The sequence below is a fragment of the Diprion similis genome, chromosome 3 (assembly GCF_021155765.1).
Source record: "Diprion similis isolate iyDipSimi1 chromosome 3, iyDipSimi1.1, whole genome shotgun sequence".
Taxonomy (NCBI): Eukaryota; Metazoa; Arthropoda; class Insecta; order Hymenoptera; family Diprionidae; genus Diprion; species Diprion similis.
Genome location: NC_060107.1, coordinates 16,706,193 through 16,720,184, shown reverse-complemented (window position 1 = coordinate 16,720,184; position 13,992 = coordinate 16,706,193). Strand labels below are relative to the sequence as shown.

Below are 13,992 nucleotides of genomic sequence, written 5' to 3'. Positions count from 1 at the left end.
GAACGCAGCCTACCAGTCGAAACAACAACGCTCCTGCACCAATAAGAGGCGTATTCACGCACAATCCGTCCTTCTCAGGATTTGTTCTTTCTTCTCCACCTATCTTCCTACTTCCTTTTTCAATTCTCCTTTATGACTATTCTTTTTTTTTCTTTTCTTCTACTTTTTCTTTTCTTCTATTCTTTCACCCCTTCCCCTCAATCTACCGATACACAGCCAGCGCGTCACGTGTCAAAGAGTAGCTTTGCGTCGATAGCCATTCAACATGTTCCAAGATTTCGCTTCTTGTGAGGGAACCAGAATGCCGCAGATGTTCGTCAGTTAAAATTATGTGGTAGAGGGCAGCTATAATATCTGTTTCAATTGTTTTCAAAGAATCACTGTTCCGCCTGATCGTGAGACTACGATAAATGGTGATCTCCTGAATTAAATCGTTCATCAACTATTTCTTGCATTCAAGTCCTTTCGTATTGTTCTTGTTGTTATAGATAAATGGAGTCTAATTAATCGATCTATCAAGCGAATCGATTCTACTCACAACCTATTGAGGTGACGGCAATGTATCGCCGATCGTATTTCGCTCATTCTGCCTGTCAAAAGCGTTTGAATTCGATTCAATGTTTCAAACTAAAGCGCAAAACGTTTTTTACTGGAAAAGCATTGCGGATCGTATTTCAGTGCTTCTACCTGTCGGACCCTTGGATGTCACGAAATGCATTAACAGTCACGCGCCCAGATTGCCTTAGTCTTTCTGCCACTGAACTGTTGATTTTTGTAAGTAGCGGGTCCTAGTATTCAAATTCATGCTTTACCTTCATGTTATACCCTCGGTAGACTGAACACATAATTTCGAGTAATAGCCCGATAAACGTCATGTCACGTCTTATCTAAATCGAGAGTCGATATAAACGTCAACTCAACTCCGGATTTTCAATGTAACGGTTACTGTTCGTTGGGAGATCTTTGTTAAAAATGATAGGAACTGCTCGCGTCCAATGCGCTCCTATGATTCGGAGTGTAACGCAAGGGGATCTCGGACCTCCTAATAAGTTCAATCGCATGAATTCATTTCCTTTCACTCTCTAAGCTTATTTTTGCGTCTTATAAATGCCTCTTTACGAGCTTGGGATGGTAGCGTAGGAGTCTACACGGCTCGAACGGGTGGTCCCAGCATCACTTTGCACACCGTGTATTGCGGTAATATAGCTGAGGTTGTACCTTCCAATATGTAAGAGAGCTCTTTTAGTTGGTATAGTCAAGCTAATGATCATTCTATCGGCGACAGATTAAGATGGAGATTAAGTCACTGACTCGTGGTGGTGTATTCACCCTTCCATTTACCTAGAACTTGATTTTTTTCGGTGAATTCACCATCGTTCATTGGGTTTCGAGTTGTTGAGTTCACTACATTAAACTCGGTAGCGACTTTCTACTGTACCGAATAATGTGACAGATAGTTCGAATACTTTTGCGACGAAGTCGGATTCTGGTGACAATTAGTAAACAGGTAACCTGATTAAAAATCGACGAATAAAAAATGTGAATTGCGTTTATTACATACCCTTATATGTTATATTATATTATGATATGTATAATACATGTTACAAAGGCAGATTACCTAGGTGTGAGAGTTGTATTTGGCATGCGACATAAAATCACCGATAAGTATTTAACCTTGGTTATTCAGGAATCTCAGGACGTGAGTGAAGGATAAATTGTTTTGGGTGAGTTATCGGAACTGCACAATGAATTTATTCATCGTGGATTTGATAAATGGGTCAACAAACAATAGGTGAGAATCCTAGTTGTTACGTAATCCCCCGCTACCCGATATATCGAACTCAAGATATTTTTATAACCGTTGAAACCTATAACTGCTGAAGAATGCTGTATCGTTAAATAAGCAAACAAAGTCTCGCAAACGAGTAAGATTGAAATGTGTAACCTGTTGCATCGTTAAACGAAACGTGTATAACACCTGGCGACGTGGTTGATCAGATCTGGAACCCTGGATAAAGACATCCATATCCATTGGCCTCATCATGAAGCCATCTACATCCGGCGAATAAAGTTATGGAGCTGTTCTACAATTTGATCATCTGCATGAGTTCTTTTTTATTTACTCACATCTTTTCAATTTCTACAATTTCATCAACGACAATTTGATACATACGAATACGTATGATCCGACGCTAGATGTAAGTGAGTTGTTTGCCAGCGTTCGTGAAGAACGCATGTTGGCAGCCAAAATAAATATACATTGGTAGAACCTTTTGTACGTAGTCATTTACAGATCCTACAAAAAGATTTCTCTTTTCCCTCAGAATTTGTCCATTAAATTAATTTCTCAATCTAACATACATACTCATTTCTATTACATACCGAGTTTTATCTGACCGTTTATTTTCTTTTTATATCTATGACTCAAAATTCTCAGATCATCCCCTAGATTAATGAGTCTAATTTTAGATGTTTGCATTGCAAAAGGCTGAACGAAACCAATCCTTGAAAATATTGTTTGCTTTATCAGACTCTAGTAAATCCACTCATTTTCAGTGTTTAGTCTAAAACGTGAGATGAGGAGTAGATGCCAATAACTAAGTTGGTTTAACGCATTGCATCGTTGTGTGGTACTGGGATAAATGATGGACACAACGATATTGATAATTCTCTTGATCATTACTGTGGGATGTTATTTTGTTTGCGAGGCGGTCGTTGGGCAACTTGAATATCTTGTTTCACGATTGGTACGTCAAACACGTTTACGATAGACGAACGGTTCGAAGCCGTACAGAAATCCCACCTGCGAGATTCGCCAGAGTCGAATTTGTTTTCACCGGGAAACATCGCGTGACGACGATGGCTTCAAGTTCAGCGGCGGTGTGTCTTTTTTTCTCACTATTGCTAAGCATTTTTTTCTCGATAAGTTACGGTTACTTCGATGGAACTACTGAACCGGAAGTGACCACTGCCCAAGGGACTCTGCGGGGAAAAATAGTGACGACCATCCACGGCCGAAAGGTGGCGGCTTTTCTGGGAATTCCTTATGGACAACCACCGATAGGAAATAAGAGGTTAGTGACGTACATAAATTTAGTGTGTATTGATTCCATGATTTATGTCATCCATACGTGCCACTGAGGTGGCACACTTTCAACCAGCTTTGAACTGATGACATTGGTGACAATAGAAAGTACCACAAACAATTTGACTGCGTTCAGCAGAATAATAACGAATTTATTCGTTTTATAGCTTCAAAAAAAAATATTATATGAGAAATGAAAACGAAATGAAAACTTCTGATGAAAACAGCAATAAACCAAGGACCGAAGAGAACATCCATGCCGGATGATTTGTGAGGAATTACATTACGAACAACACGATCCACAATTTATTAAAATTGGTTGGATTTGTCTAACAATAATACCAAAATCGGAATAGTTTTCAATTCTTTCCATCTTAGTGGATCGCCATTCACGATTATGCAATCTGACTTCAGATTCGAAATCAGCCCAACAAACCGACAAGTACCAATTTTCATCAAATTTCAAATGTTTTTAGTTTTTTTTCCAGCTTATTGGATACACCAAAGTCAAGTTTTACAAATCTGAGCTTGAATTCGTGATGAGCGACCCAAACGCCCCACGGTATTGAATTTCATTCAAATCCATTTACCCATTCTCAGGATATCCGTCATTTGTATTTGATTTTTGGGAATTATGTAATTTAAATAACTCAAACGTAATGAACGGATCAAAGCCACAATGTTATCAATTCCAAGTTTCGAATAGCCGCCCGATATTTAGAGCAGAATCATTGAAATCCGGACACTTGTTTTCGAAGTATTTTCGGACAAAAAAATTGCTCACACACATACGAGGGTGTTCAAGATATAACAGGAGTTTTGTGATTTCGCGTGTTGTATTATTCTGATTCGCACGATTCTTTTGTTGTAGTGTTGATGAACTCGTCTAAAAAGTTATTGCACTGTGTCAGCCGTATTGGATATTTAGTCTATCACCAGCTGTCCAAAAGGAGATTTCGGAAATGGATTAGAGAATTTGTATTAAATGTTGTTATAAGAATGGAAGAAAGTGCCGCAAAATTTGAGAAATATTAAACATTGCTTTTGGTTAGTTTGCTTGGACTAAAACAGGGGTTTACGAGTGTTATAAGTGTTTGCATGATGCCCGAGAAAATGTTGAAGGTGAAGAGCACCTTGAAAGCCTCAGCCCATCACGAACCGATCTAATCATGGAAAAAGTGAAAAAAATGATCATGGATGATCGCCGAATCACCATCATCAAAAGAAATGTACGACATTTGTAAAACTTTGCTGCACTTTATCGCATTCTTAAAAAGAGATTTTATAAAAATTCTCCGATACATTTTAAAAATTGCTGATTTCACCAGAACACACGTAATCTTTTTGACAGCTGACATTACACTAAATATCCAATATGGCTAACACAGTGCAGCATCAGTATAGTATACATATGTATATACTTATAAGGGTGTGCCAAAAAATATCGATATGTCTTTTTATCACTTTCCGAAAATGGTCGGGAGGGATGCTCAGACGTTGAAACGCTAAGATCTAGTGAAAACTCAACTCTTCGTTTTCGAGGTGATTACCATAACTTTTTTATTCTGAAAGCAGAGAAACGGGAAGTGACAAAATCTATAGGTTGTACCATGATCGTACAATCTGATAAAAACGTACCTCGGAAATCGTTCTATTTAATCCCCCGAGGTGTACGTACAACCCTCAATATTTGGACCATGAATTAGTTAGGAAAAGACATCATTAACAAAGTACTGAAAACAGTTGATTAGGCACATTTTTTCTTAATATCAAGTTCATCATTGGAAGAATAATTTTTAAGCTGTTTCATATCGTTTCTTACTTTTGTATTTTTAGCTTTCAACTATTCAATTGAGTTTCGATACTTTGGAAAACATTGCAATAATTATAATTAGAAAAATGATATTCAACACTCGCGTACACTTGAAAACACAGTGTTTGTATGAACAAAAAAGCTATGAAAAGAAGAAGACAGACCCAAATAAACATATTTTGCTGCTCCTTACATTCTTGTGAGCTGCGAGATTACGCTCACACTGTTTATTCAATACTGACAGGCATAACTCTCTTTTCATATAATCTTATGTAACATTCGTCAGTCGAACTACATGAAACTCAATATTCATTCATTTCCAACAAGTAGACGAGTTTGTTCGTTGTAACAGACGACACTTATAGGAACAGAAACTGATTCTAAGAACCAGAGTTGCATGATTTTATCAAGTCCACTTCAATACAGCTACGAGTATGGAAATAAGGCTACGCAAGATGCTGCTTGGGGAACTAATCATTAGACTATTTGTCAAACCCGTTTGTTACGCAATAGGAAATCTATGGGTGGATGAATGCCTATGATAAACATATGTCAACGGTCACAATAGCGATAAATAACCTGTCTTTCATCGAAATGTTTCATACTAAAGAAGTTGCAGCCTTCGTCAACTCTCGTTATGATTCCGATTGTACAAATTTTCTTTGCGTCACAGATTCGCCAACCCCGTGCCGGCAGGTGGTTGGGAGGGAATCCGAAACGCTACTACCGATGGGAACATGTGTCCCCAACCAAATATCATAGACTATGTCACTCTCCTTGGAGACGAAGACTGTCTAAATTTGAACGTGTTCACACCACAGGTAATTCTTTTTATCTAGTATGGCTTACTTATTTGCATGCAAGTCGCTCGCTGGGCAAGAATAGAACCACGAGATCAAAATCTGAAGTCTTGTAAAGCAAACGCTACTGGATTTGACTCTGGATCGTACACATCTAGATACGCAACGGTGGGAACTCGTCGTTGCTTCCGGTAATGGCATACGTTTTCGGTGGGAAGTTCATGTTCGGGTCTAACAACTCATCGGTGTACGGTCCGTTGTACCTTTTGAACCAAGATGTAGTTCTTGTTACATTCAACTATCGTCTGGGTGTTCTGGGATTCTTGAGCACTGGCGACAAAGTGGCTTCCGGAAACTGGGGCCTGAAGGACCAGGTTCTTGCCCTGAAATGGGTGCAGCGTAACATCAGACATTTTTACGGTGACCCTGATCGAGTGACACTCTTCGGCCACAGCTCAGGGAGCGCATGCGTTCATCTCCTAACACTTTCGAAATTAACGATTGGTAAGAATAAATTCAGATCCAACCCGACCAATGCATGACGGGAGGTGAGGTTCCACAGATCTGATCGACGAATAATAAAATCGTTCACGGGGATTGCTGACCTCAGTTTTACGATAATCGGGAGGACGTATTCCATGTCAATATTAAGTCCGACGTACTCAGGGATTGTTTTCCTGTCGTTGAGTTAATAAATAGAAACTGACTGAAGTGCGGAATGACATAATCAATTCACGACATTACAGGGCTCTTCCAGAAGTTCATCATGCAAAGCGGATCTGGCATTGGGCTATGGTCCTACAGGCCCAGGGCTGCCTACGCAAAGCGCGCATTCGAACTCGGCGATTACGTTGGCTGTTATAACGACACTTCAGATGCCCTCGTCAGGTGTTTACGGAAAAAAGACTTCATGGATATTATAGGCGTGTTCAAACGGTTTCACGTATGGAATTATGAACCATTTACCACGTGGGCTTGTACTGATGAGCTAGACATCGAGGAAGCATTTTTAACAGACAGCCCTGCAAATATACTGAGAGCTGGTCAAATTCGTGATTTACCTTGTATCATGGGTGTGGTTGACAATGAAGGTATAGGGATCACTGTAGGCAAGTGAATGCAAATTCTTTTGGATTGATCATTTAACAGCACATCATGAGTACAGCGGGTTGATCAAATGGTTCATTTCGATAGTACACTCGGAAAGTTAACAAAATGTAATGACGTATCCACGTCCGAATAGACAGAACTTGCACATCAACACAGTCTAGTAGGCCAGATGAACTAAACTCACTCTCGATGACTAATCGCCTAGGAGTGTAGTTTCGTAAGAGATAAGAGAGACAGGGATTCGCTATTCCTAGAACTCTGACGTCACAGAGTGACTCCAGAACGGTCGATGATACGCCTAACCGCTTCTTATAAAAGCGCTACCAGCGAGCGGCACTTGTCATCCGACCAGCGCCGAATTTGCGCGAGCTAAGCTAACTAAGAGATGTTAATAAGACCCTTATTGGTTTAATAACTGGTTAAAGTTGAGTCCACTCCCTGTTTTTGACAGCACGTAGTCTATCCACGATTCTCAAGGCATCTGGTATTGTGCACCTTTTCCTTGAATGAACTCAGTTCGTGCACTTTCATATTGACTGCACCAAGTTCGTGCAATTTTTCAAAAACTACTCACCCGTTTACCGTAGTTGAACGCACTCTGTGCCTTCCTTGAATTATTGATGCATGGTCTACTTACCTTTGAGAATACCGAACTCGCGCCTACATTTGTCGACACACTTCCGTAAGACAACGAGTATTATTACTGTGCCTTCACCTGGCAGCTATTTCGAACCGACATGCGACAGGGCAAATCAAGTTAGAAAATCTTAATCATTATTTCTGTTGAAATCAAACTTTTCGAATCATACTTAATTTATTGTCATCATTCTTCAAATTGCCTTTCTTTCCCTACCAACCAGGTTTCATTTAACAAGTGGTCTACCCGAGTCAAGCCTCAAATAAAAACTCGTGTGATTGCGGGTAAAAAAATTATATTTCGGTTGAAGAAAATGATCAGAAAATACGCGAACAGAAACGACTGATACTTTCCAATTTAAAAGGGACATACCGCACTTTCAAGGAAGAGTATCCTGATTTGAAGATCGGCTTTTCAAAGTTTTGTGAGCTAAGGTCCAAGCACTGCGTACTCTCTGGAGATAGTGAGACTCATTCAGGTTGTGTATGTGCGATCCATGAATATGTGACACTATTGTTAGATGGTTCAAGAATAGCACAATTGACAGCAAATACGCTGCAGACATTAAATAATTACAAAGATTGTTTGAAACCAATGATCTGCAACCCACCAGTATGAACATTGAAAAAAAAATTTCAACGTATGTCTTCACGAAGAAGACTGGAGTTAGCGCAAAATGAAACTTCTTTGCTACTTCATATGGAAAGGGGCCTTGCGATGGCATTCGGGGTGTCTTCAAAAGATTAGCCGTGAAAAGTAGTTCAAAACCACTACAATAACCGATAAACAGCCCCGTCAAATTTTTTTCTTGGGCTAAAAATGAGAACAATATTAAAAATAACTACATGGATTTTTCTATCGGAGGATTATGAGGAAGAAACGGTTGCATAACAAGCTTGATTCGAGAAAGCGAAGTTAGTATGTGGTACATTGACATTTCATTGCATAAAGCCTATTTCAAAGAAAAAAGTCAGAAGTTAGAAGAAGCATTGGTTTTCAAGTAAATCGAATATCAATAGAAATGTCAATTTGCGGTGTACTTCAAGATTTCATTCAAATGTACTTATAGTTCTGATGTTTACGTTGAGGAGTTTTGAGTTTGTTATAATTTAGTATGTTATTAAGTAAATAAATCTGCGACCTATTTCAATTTATATAATCAATAAGGACATTGCATTCACTACTTATTCTTGACATACGGTAGCTCTCGCACAGCCAAGAGCTTTAGTTTCAAATTTGTAATAATATGTTCCAAGATTTTAGTTAAGAACGTATTTCTATTGGAAATTTTTCTTGTTTTGAGTCGTGTATTCAGTACGCACGAATCAATCGCTTCTTGAATATAGTTTCCGTCGGAGCTCCACTTCCAAACTTGCAGGTTTCTCGTAGAATGAATCAAGGGACACGCTTCTATTTTTTCAGAATTTTCAAAAGGGATTCTCATCTTGGAAATCACGTTGAAATAATATCATTGTTTATGATAAAGGCTAAATCATTAACACCATCAATTTGAAATAAATAAATTGAAAGTGCGATTTAAGAGCATTGAAATGAGTTTTTTCTGCGATCTGTACGATAACTGGACCGAAGAGATCAACGTTGAGACGAGAGGATGATTTCGATTTTTTGCCGTTTTTTTTTTCAAAAATACAACCCATTGTAACTTTTGAACCATTCCAGTTGAAAAAAAAAATTGTTTTGATGCACTCATTTTGCTCAGAGAATCTATAGAAAGAATCACGACAATTTCCAAGTATCATACGGTCAAAAGGGTGTCCCGTTTGACGTGGAATGACTTGGTCATAAATGAGCTATTATTTGTGGACCATGGATCAGAAGTTTTTGCATTGCAATAGATGTATAATACCACGAGTGTAGTATTACAAATATTCGCGCAGTCTTCTTATATTGGATATAAATATTCCTGAAATTTGTCAGTAATAATCTTCCGGCCATTGAAATAGCCTTCAGACATACGTAGCATCGTTTGATTAAATTCTCGTTGACCTCCGTTATCATAGAAGACACATAAGAGTTTTCGAAAATTCTTTGATTTTCAGTTAGTACTACAGATGCAAACAGCATTCGAGAAACCGTATGCACCCATGCCATGTGGATAGTCCGAACCCTGAAATCGTCCTCGTTGACTTTTCTCCGTAGAACAGTTTCAATGTTACCTGAGTCGTTGGATGTAGCTCCACATAATAAAAACGTAGAGAGGAACTCGTAGATGTCAATGCATTACAAACTTTCTTATCGAAGATCGTTAAAATTATATTAAATTTGACTGAGATTTCGTTCTGATTTAGTATCGTTTTCTAAGATACAAGTGTCTTTAACAGATCTCCGATGCAGCGTTCTTCGTTTACAGTCGATTCCGTGTTTTCGTTCGAAACCTGTGTGGGGACTGCGTTTCCCACTCTCCTTTGTTTTAGTTCATTTTCGCGATAGTATTAATTAATCATAATGTTACATTTATATTAAAATAAGTAAAGTAATAACTTTCGAAGTACGGACACGCCGAGCTAGTTTATGACTCTAGCCAGGTCAGTCCGTACCGCGCTGTCCGGCAGCTGAAGCCGGCACACATCTGGCAAGACAATACCTTCACTCGGGACCTTCTAATCAACCAATAAATGCCTTTTTACAATAGCAAATTCAGACACGAGGATTTCCCCAACGCGGGTTTTTCCTATTTTTTATGATATTCAGTTAGTCAACAGATGTGGATAGTAACCAGCCTGGACAGCACGGCCGCGATTGGTTCGCCTATAGTTAACGTTTACCTGATCCTTTCCGACTCTCGTTACTTTACCGTTTCATTTGTCCTCCAATCCCAAAATTCGTTACATTTCCCACCAATCAGAAAAGCGCAAACCATGCATTTTTACTCACTTCCGTCTCCTACCCTCGAACCCAAAAATTCCCACTCCTACTATGATATACAGCCGGAATATTTCGGAAACCAAAAACAGTCAGTCAGATCTCCCCGTACCGAGCCGATTGTCTCCGGTTGAACTTAGATCTCAATAAAGTTAAGTTTAGAAGTTCGTACTATCACTTTCTTCTCCCGTACAGCGCTCGATCCCCCATCGCCAAAGACGCCAAACCTGTTATGTTAGCGGCCTACCAGTCACAATTTTTGCATTCGATTCATTATCGACAAACACGAGTTGTAATGGCACGACCAAAGTGAAAAACACATATGAGTTCGATGTGTTGTCTTGAGACTTTTGTTTATGTACAATTCATTCAGAGCTTCGATCATAGCCCCAGTTACAAATAAGCGACATCTTCTCAACATTATAGCCGTACGGGGTGGATAACACAGTCGTTTAGCTTCTGCCACTTCGACATAGAGAGGAATACGACATTGCAGTCCAATGTTCAGAGATATCAGTTTTTGGTAATTAGTCTTCGATATTTTACAGACCATCAAACAGGAAAGTGCAGCGTCTGCAGATAATGCAACTTTGGGTCATTTAGACTCGTCAGTGTTGTATCCTTCACAACCTGACTTAGTGACTAAAACTCCTTGGAGGGGCGACCACCCTTATTGGGTGGTGTCTGAGAAGTAGTAGGTACAGGAAAAGGCACGTGCACATTAATGCATAATTCATATTTCTTGTAAAACTTATTCTCTTTTATACATACCGATTGCCACATTGTTCTCATTTTTTTTAAAATACACTAAAAAGAAGTGTCTGGAATGAAGTCTCTGGAATTATACCGTTTTCAGGAAGGTACCGAATAGGCCATATTTGAAGCGGTAAACCACTACTTCTTCATTGAAGTAAAACAGATATATTCTCTACATACCTTCAGGTGTCGAATCCGTCTTGAAAAATTGAAATCGCGCTATTCGCTCTTGAAGTATGGAATTTTGATGCAGTTCACTGCTTTTCTTTTGTGCTCTTTGGCGACGCGTGCAATTCTCAAAACCGGTCAACTCTGAACTGAAGTAGCGCACCAGGTACAGAAGATACGCCTTCCGCTTGGGGATTCGAATGCACTCATCATTTCTATACCTGACCCACTAGTCAAAAGTGGCGAATTGAATTTTCATTTTTCGAGGTTTACTTCACTTTTCCAGGGTGTAAGACGATACAGGATCGTGTTACAATAATAGTGTATGCCTATGCAAATGCTCACTTGCACGCCAAGCTATACCTCTTTACAATAATTCTCAATTCCAATTTAACAATGTGAGAGTTCTTATACGATCCCATTTCACATTGAAGCCAATTTTCTTTTCTGGAAAGTAGAATACTCCTTTCGATGATGTTTCACTACTTGCAACAAGGCATTGTCTCTGATCTTCGGCTTTTGTGAGTGAGGGAAGTAGTTCCTCAATCAACGCTACTCCTCTTTCAACTGTGTCGTTGACAACTTTGAAATCTTTGAATATTTCCAATATTCCAATTTCCATTGGAGAGAATTCCAAAAGTAGGTGCCCGAGCCTGCAAATGAGCGCCTGTAGCTCTCCGTGTGTCAACCCTTTCTACAGATGAGCAGCTTGCACTGATAAGGCGGCCGGTTAGTACGAAGCACCAAATAAATAGGTGTGCCTAGGAAATAGCGTCGCCGACAGAAGGAGAAAGAGAGAAAATATACGCTATCCAGTAGTGTGTAGTTGCCTCGATGCGCTGCCGATGGCTACAAGAGGGATGAATTTGCTATGTAATGAAATTTTGAGTAACGATACTTACTGCCATTAGTTTTGAATAAATTACATATGGGTAATGAAACAAAAATGTGAATCGGCACGTAACACCTGCTTCCTCGATCGATCGATGACTTGAATAGCATTGACGATAGTGACGTAACGAATGTCAATTTTGAATAATTCAAAAGCAATTCAGACTGCACCTATAATCACATTTTTAATCGAGGCAGTATTTGTGCAGTTATCTGAAACGTTATTCATTCGCGTGAAATTTATTGATAAAATTTGAAAGCTGCTAATGAAACAAAAAAGACTCAACAGATATAACTGCATGTTGATTTTCAATTACTATGTCTGTACATTTATGATTATGATTTTACGTTAAAGAACAATTTATTCCGATGGAATTTTTTTTAGTATACTCTAAGAATAAATAATGGTTGAATCAGACCTTGAAAAATTGCCCCACAAATTTAGTTCGTTGAAAAGTATGACTGTTACGAAATTCAGCAGTGCGCATGTTCCTAGAGGCATGACTAATCAGGGTACCCGAGAAATCTGTGGTATCGAAGGAGAATGTCGACGGCCTATTTCCGAGACTTGGGAGGGCAAATTCGTTGACTAATGAAGGGTATGGGCTATTAAGGGGTCGACTAGTGCGGGGCATTACTATATTTTGGCGGTACCATTTATCACCTAGATAAACCTAGTTTAATCATTAGACGTACTATCAAATATGACAGAATCAAAATTTTTCTCGTTGGACATTCCATTGCTGAGTGAAATGTTTTCTTCGTTTCTTATAAAATTGTGTTCGATTAGAGCATTTCATTTCTTTTCTAGTAATTCCATTTAAACTTTTTGTAAACTTGGTATAAACCAAAGCAGACTAATAGTGTAGATCGATAGTCTGTACACGAGTTGCGCAATAAAGTGTTTATAATTTTTAGAAATGTTGCAATTGGAACAAGTTATTGAATTCCGAAACGAGAATCATTACAGCATAGTCGTCTACGCGTTGACGATTCACTTGTTTGTCACGTGGTACTGCGACGTGACAAGGCCTGTAAATTTCAGATTTTCTCATTAAAACAGAAATTTCTGCGTATAATTTTGAGGCTTCGGAAATTTGTAAGGTTCTCACTCTGTGATAGTTATCTTTGACTCTCACGTCAGTTTTAATATATAATCATTTTACTCGTTTCACCAGCGTTGTATGAAAACGAGGAATTGCTTAAGGAATTTGTGGAAAACTTTGATTACTTGCTGCCGACTCTACTGTACTGGTCGTATCAACCGGACTCCGGAGCCGCTTGGGTCAAGGCCGCCAAGTCGTACTATTTCAAGGACATGAAAAAAATGAACAAAAATGAGGTGGGTGATAAAAGATTCAAATATTCAGATTCCGAATCAGCTTTTATCGCAGTATGCATGCACACTTCACAGCTGCATAGGAGGGCTGAAAACCATATATTTTTTCAAACTGAAGAGTTTCAGTGTTTCGGTTTCACATATCCGACGTTGTTGATTCAACTTCTATTTTAAATTCGAACCATGCGACATCGCGAGAAGAGCTGAATAGCTGGAAATTAACCGCGTAGTTCGCCGCCATATTTGACAGAGATTTACAAAGAGTTGGCCCAATTATCGAGATCAGTCACTGCCGTCATCATTTGACCTGATCAAATCATTTCTATCAGCATGTGAAATTGATTCTCTACGTGCAGATAACTTATCTTCGTGAGTCTTTCAATTAAAAAGTGCGTTCCAGTAGCATCTTTCAGCAGAAATTCATCGAAATCAGTCGTTATTACAAAAAACTACAGGCAGTATGTAATACTTGAGGGTAAAACAAAAGTTCCTATTGTATCGGTTTTGCTG

The 13,992-nt window shown here is 38.9% G+C and overlaps 2 protein-coding genes and 1 long non-coding RNA gene across 3 annotated transcripts in view; 1 reads left to right on the top strand and 2 right to left on the bottom strand.

Annotated features, from left to right (window-relative positions):
* LOC124416725 (flotillin-2) overlaps positions 1-13,992 on the bottom strand; it is a 403,676-nt gene that overhangs the window by 94,998 nt on the left and 294,686 nt on the right. The gene's annotated exons all lie outside the window — the stretch shown is intronic.
* Positions 2,849-13,992, top strand: part of LOC124416730 (esterase E4-like) — an 11,888-nt gene continuing 744 nt past the window's right edge. The window contains exons 1-5 of the mRNA XM_046897994.1: positions 2,849-3,074; positions 5,572-5,719; positions 5,857-6,202; positions 6,445-6,807; positions 13,322-13,485. Of these exons, the coding sequence (XP_046753950.1) occupies positions 2,860-3,074; positions 5,572-5,719; positions 5,857-6,202; positions 6,445-6,807; positions 13,322-13,485 (1,236 nt within the window). The 5' untranslated portion in view covers positions 2,849-2,859. The remainder of the gene's footprint in view (positions 3,075-5,571; positions 5,720-5,856; positions 6,203-6,444; positions 6,808-13,321; positions 13,486-13,992) is intronic.
* Positions 6,680-13,992, bottom strand: part of LOC124416732 — a 22,861-nt gene continuing 15,548 nt past the window's right edge. Inside the window, exon 3 of the long non-coding RNA XR_006930805.1 lies at positions 6,680-6,801. This is a non-coding gene — a long non-coding RNA (uncharacterized LOC124416732). The remainder of the gene's footprint in view (positions 6,802-13,992) is intronic.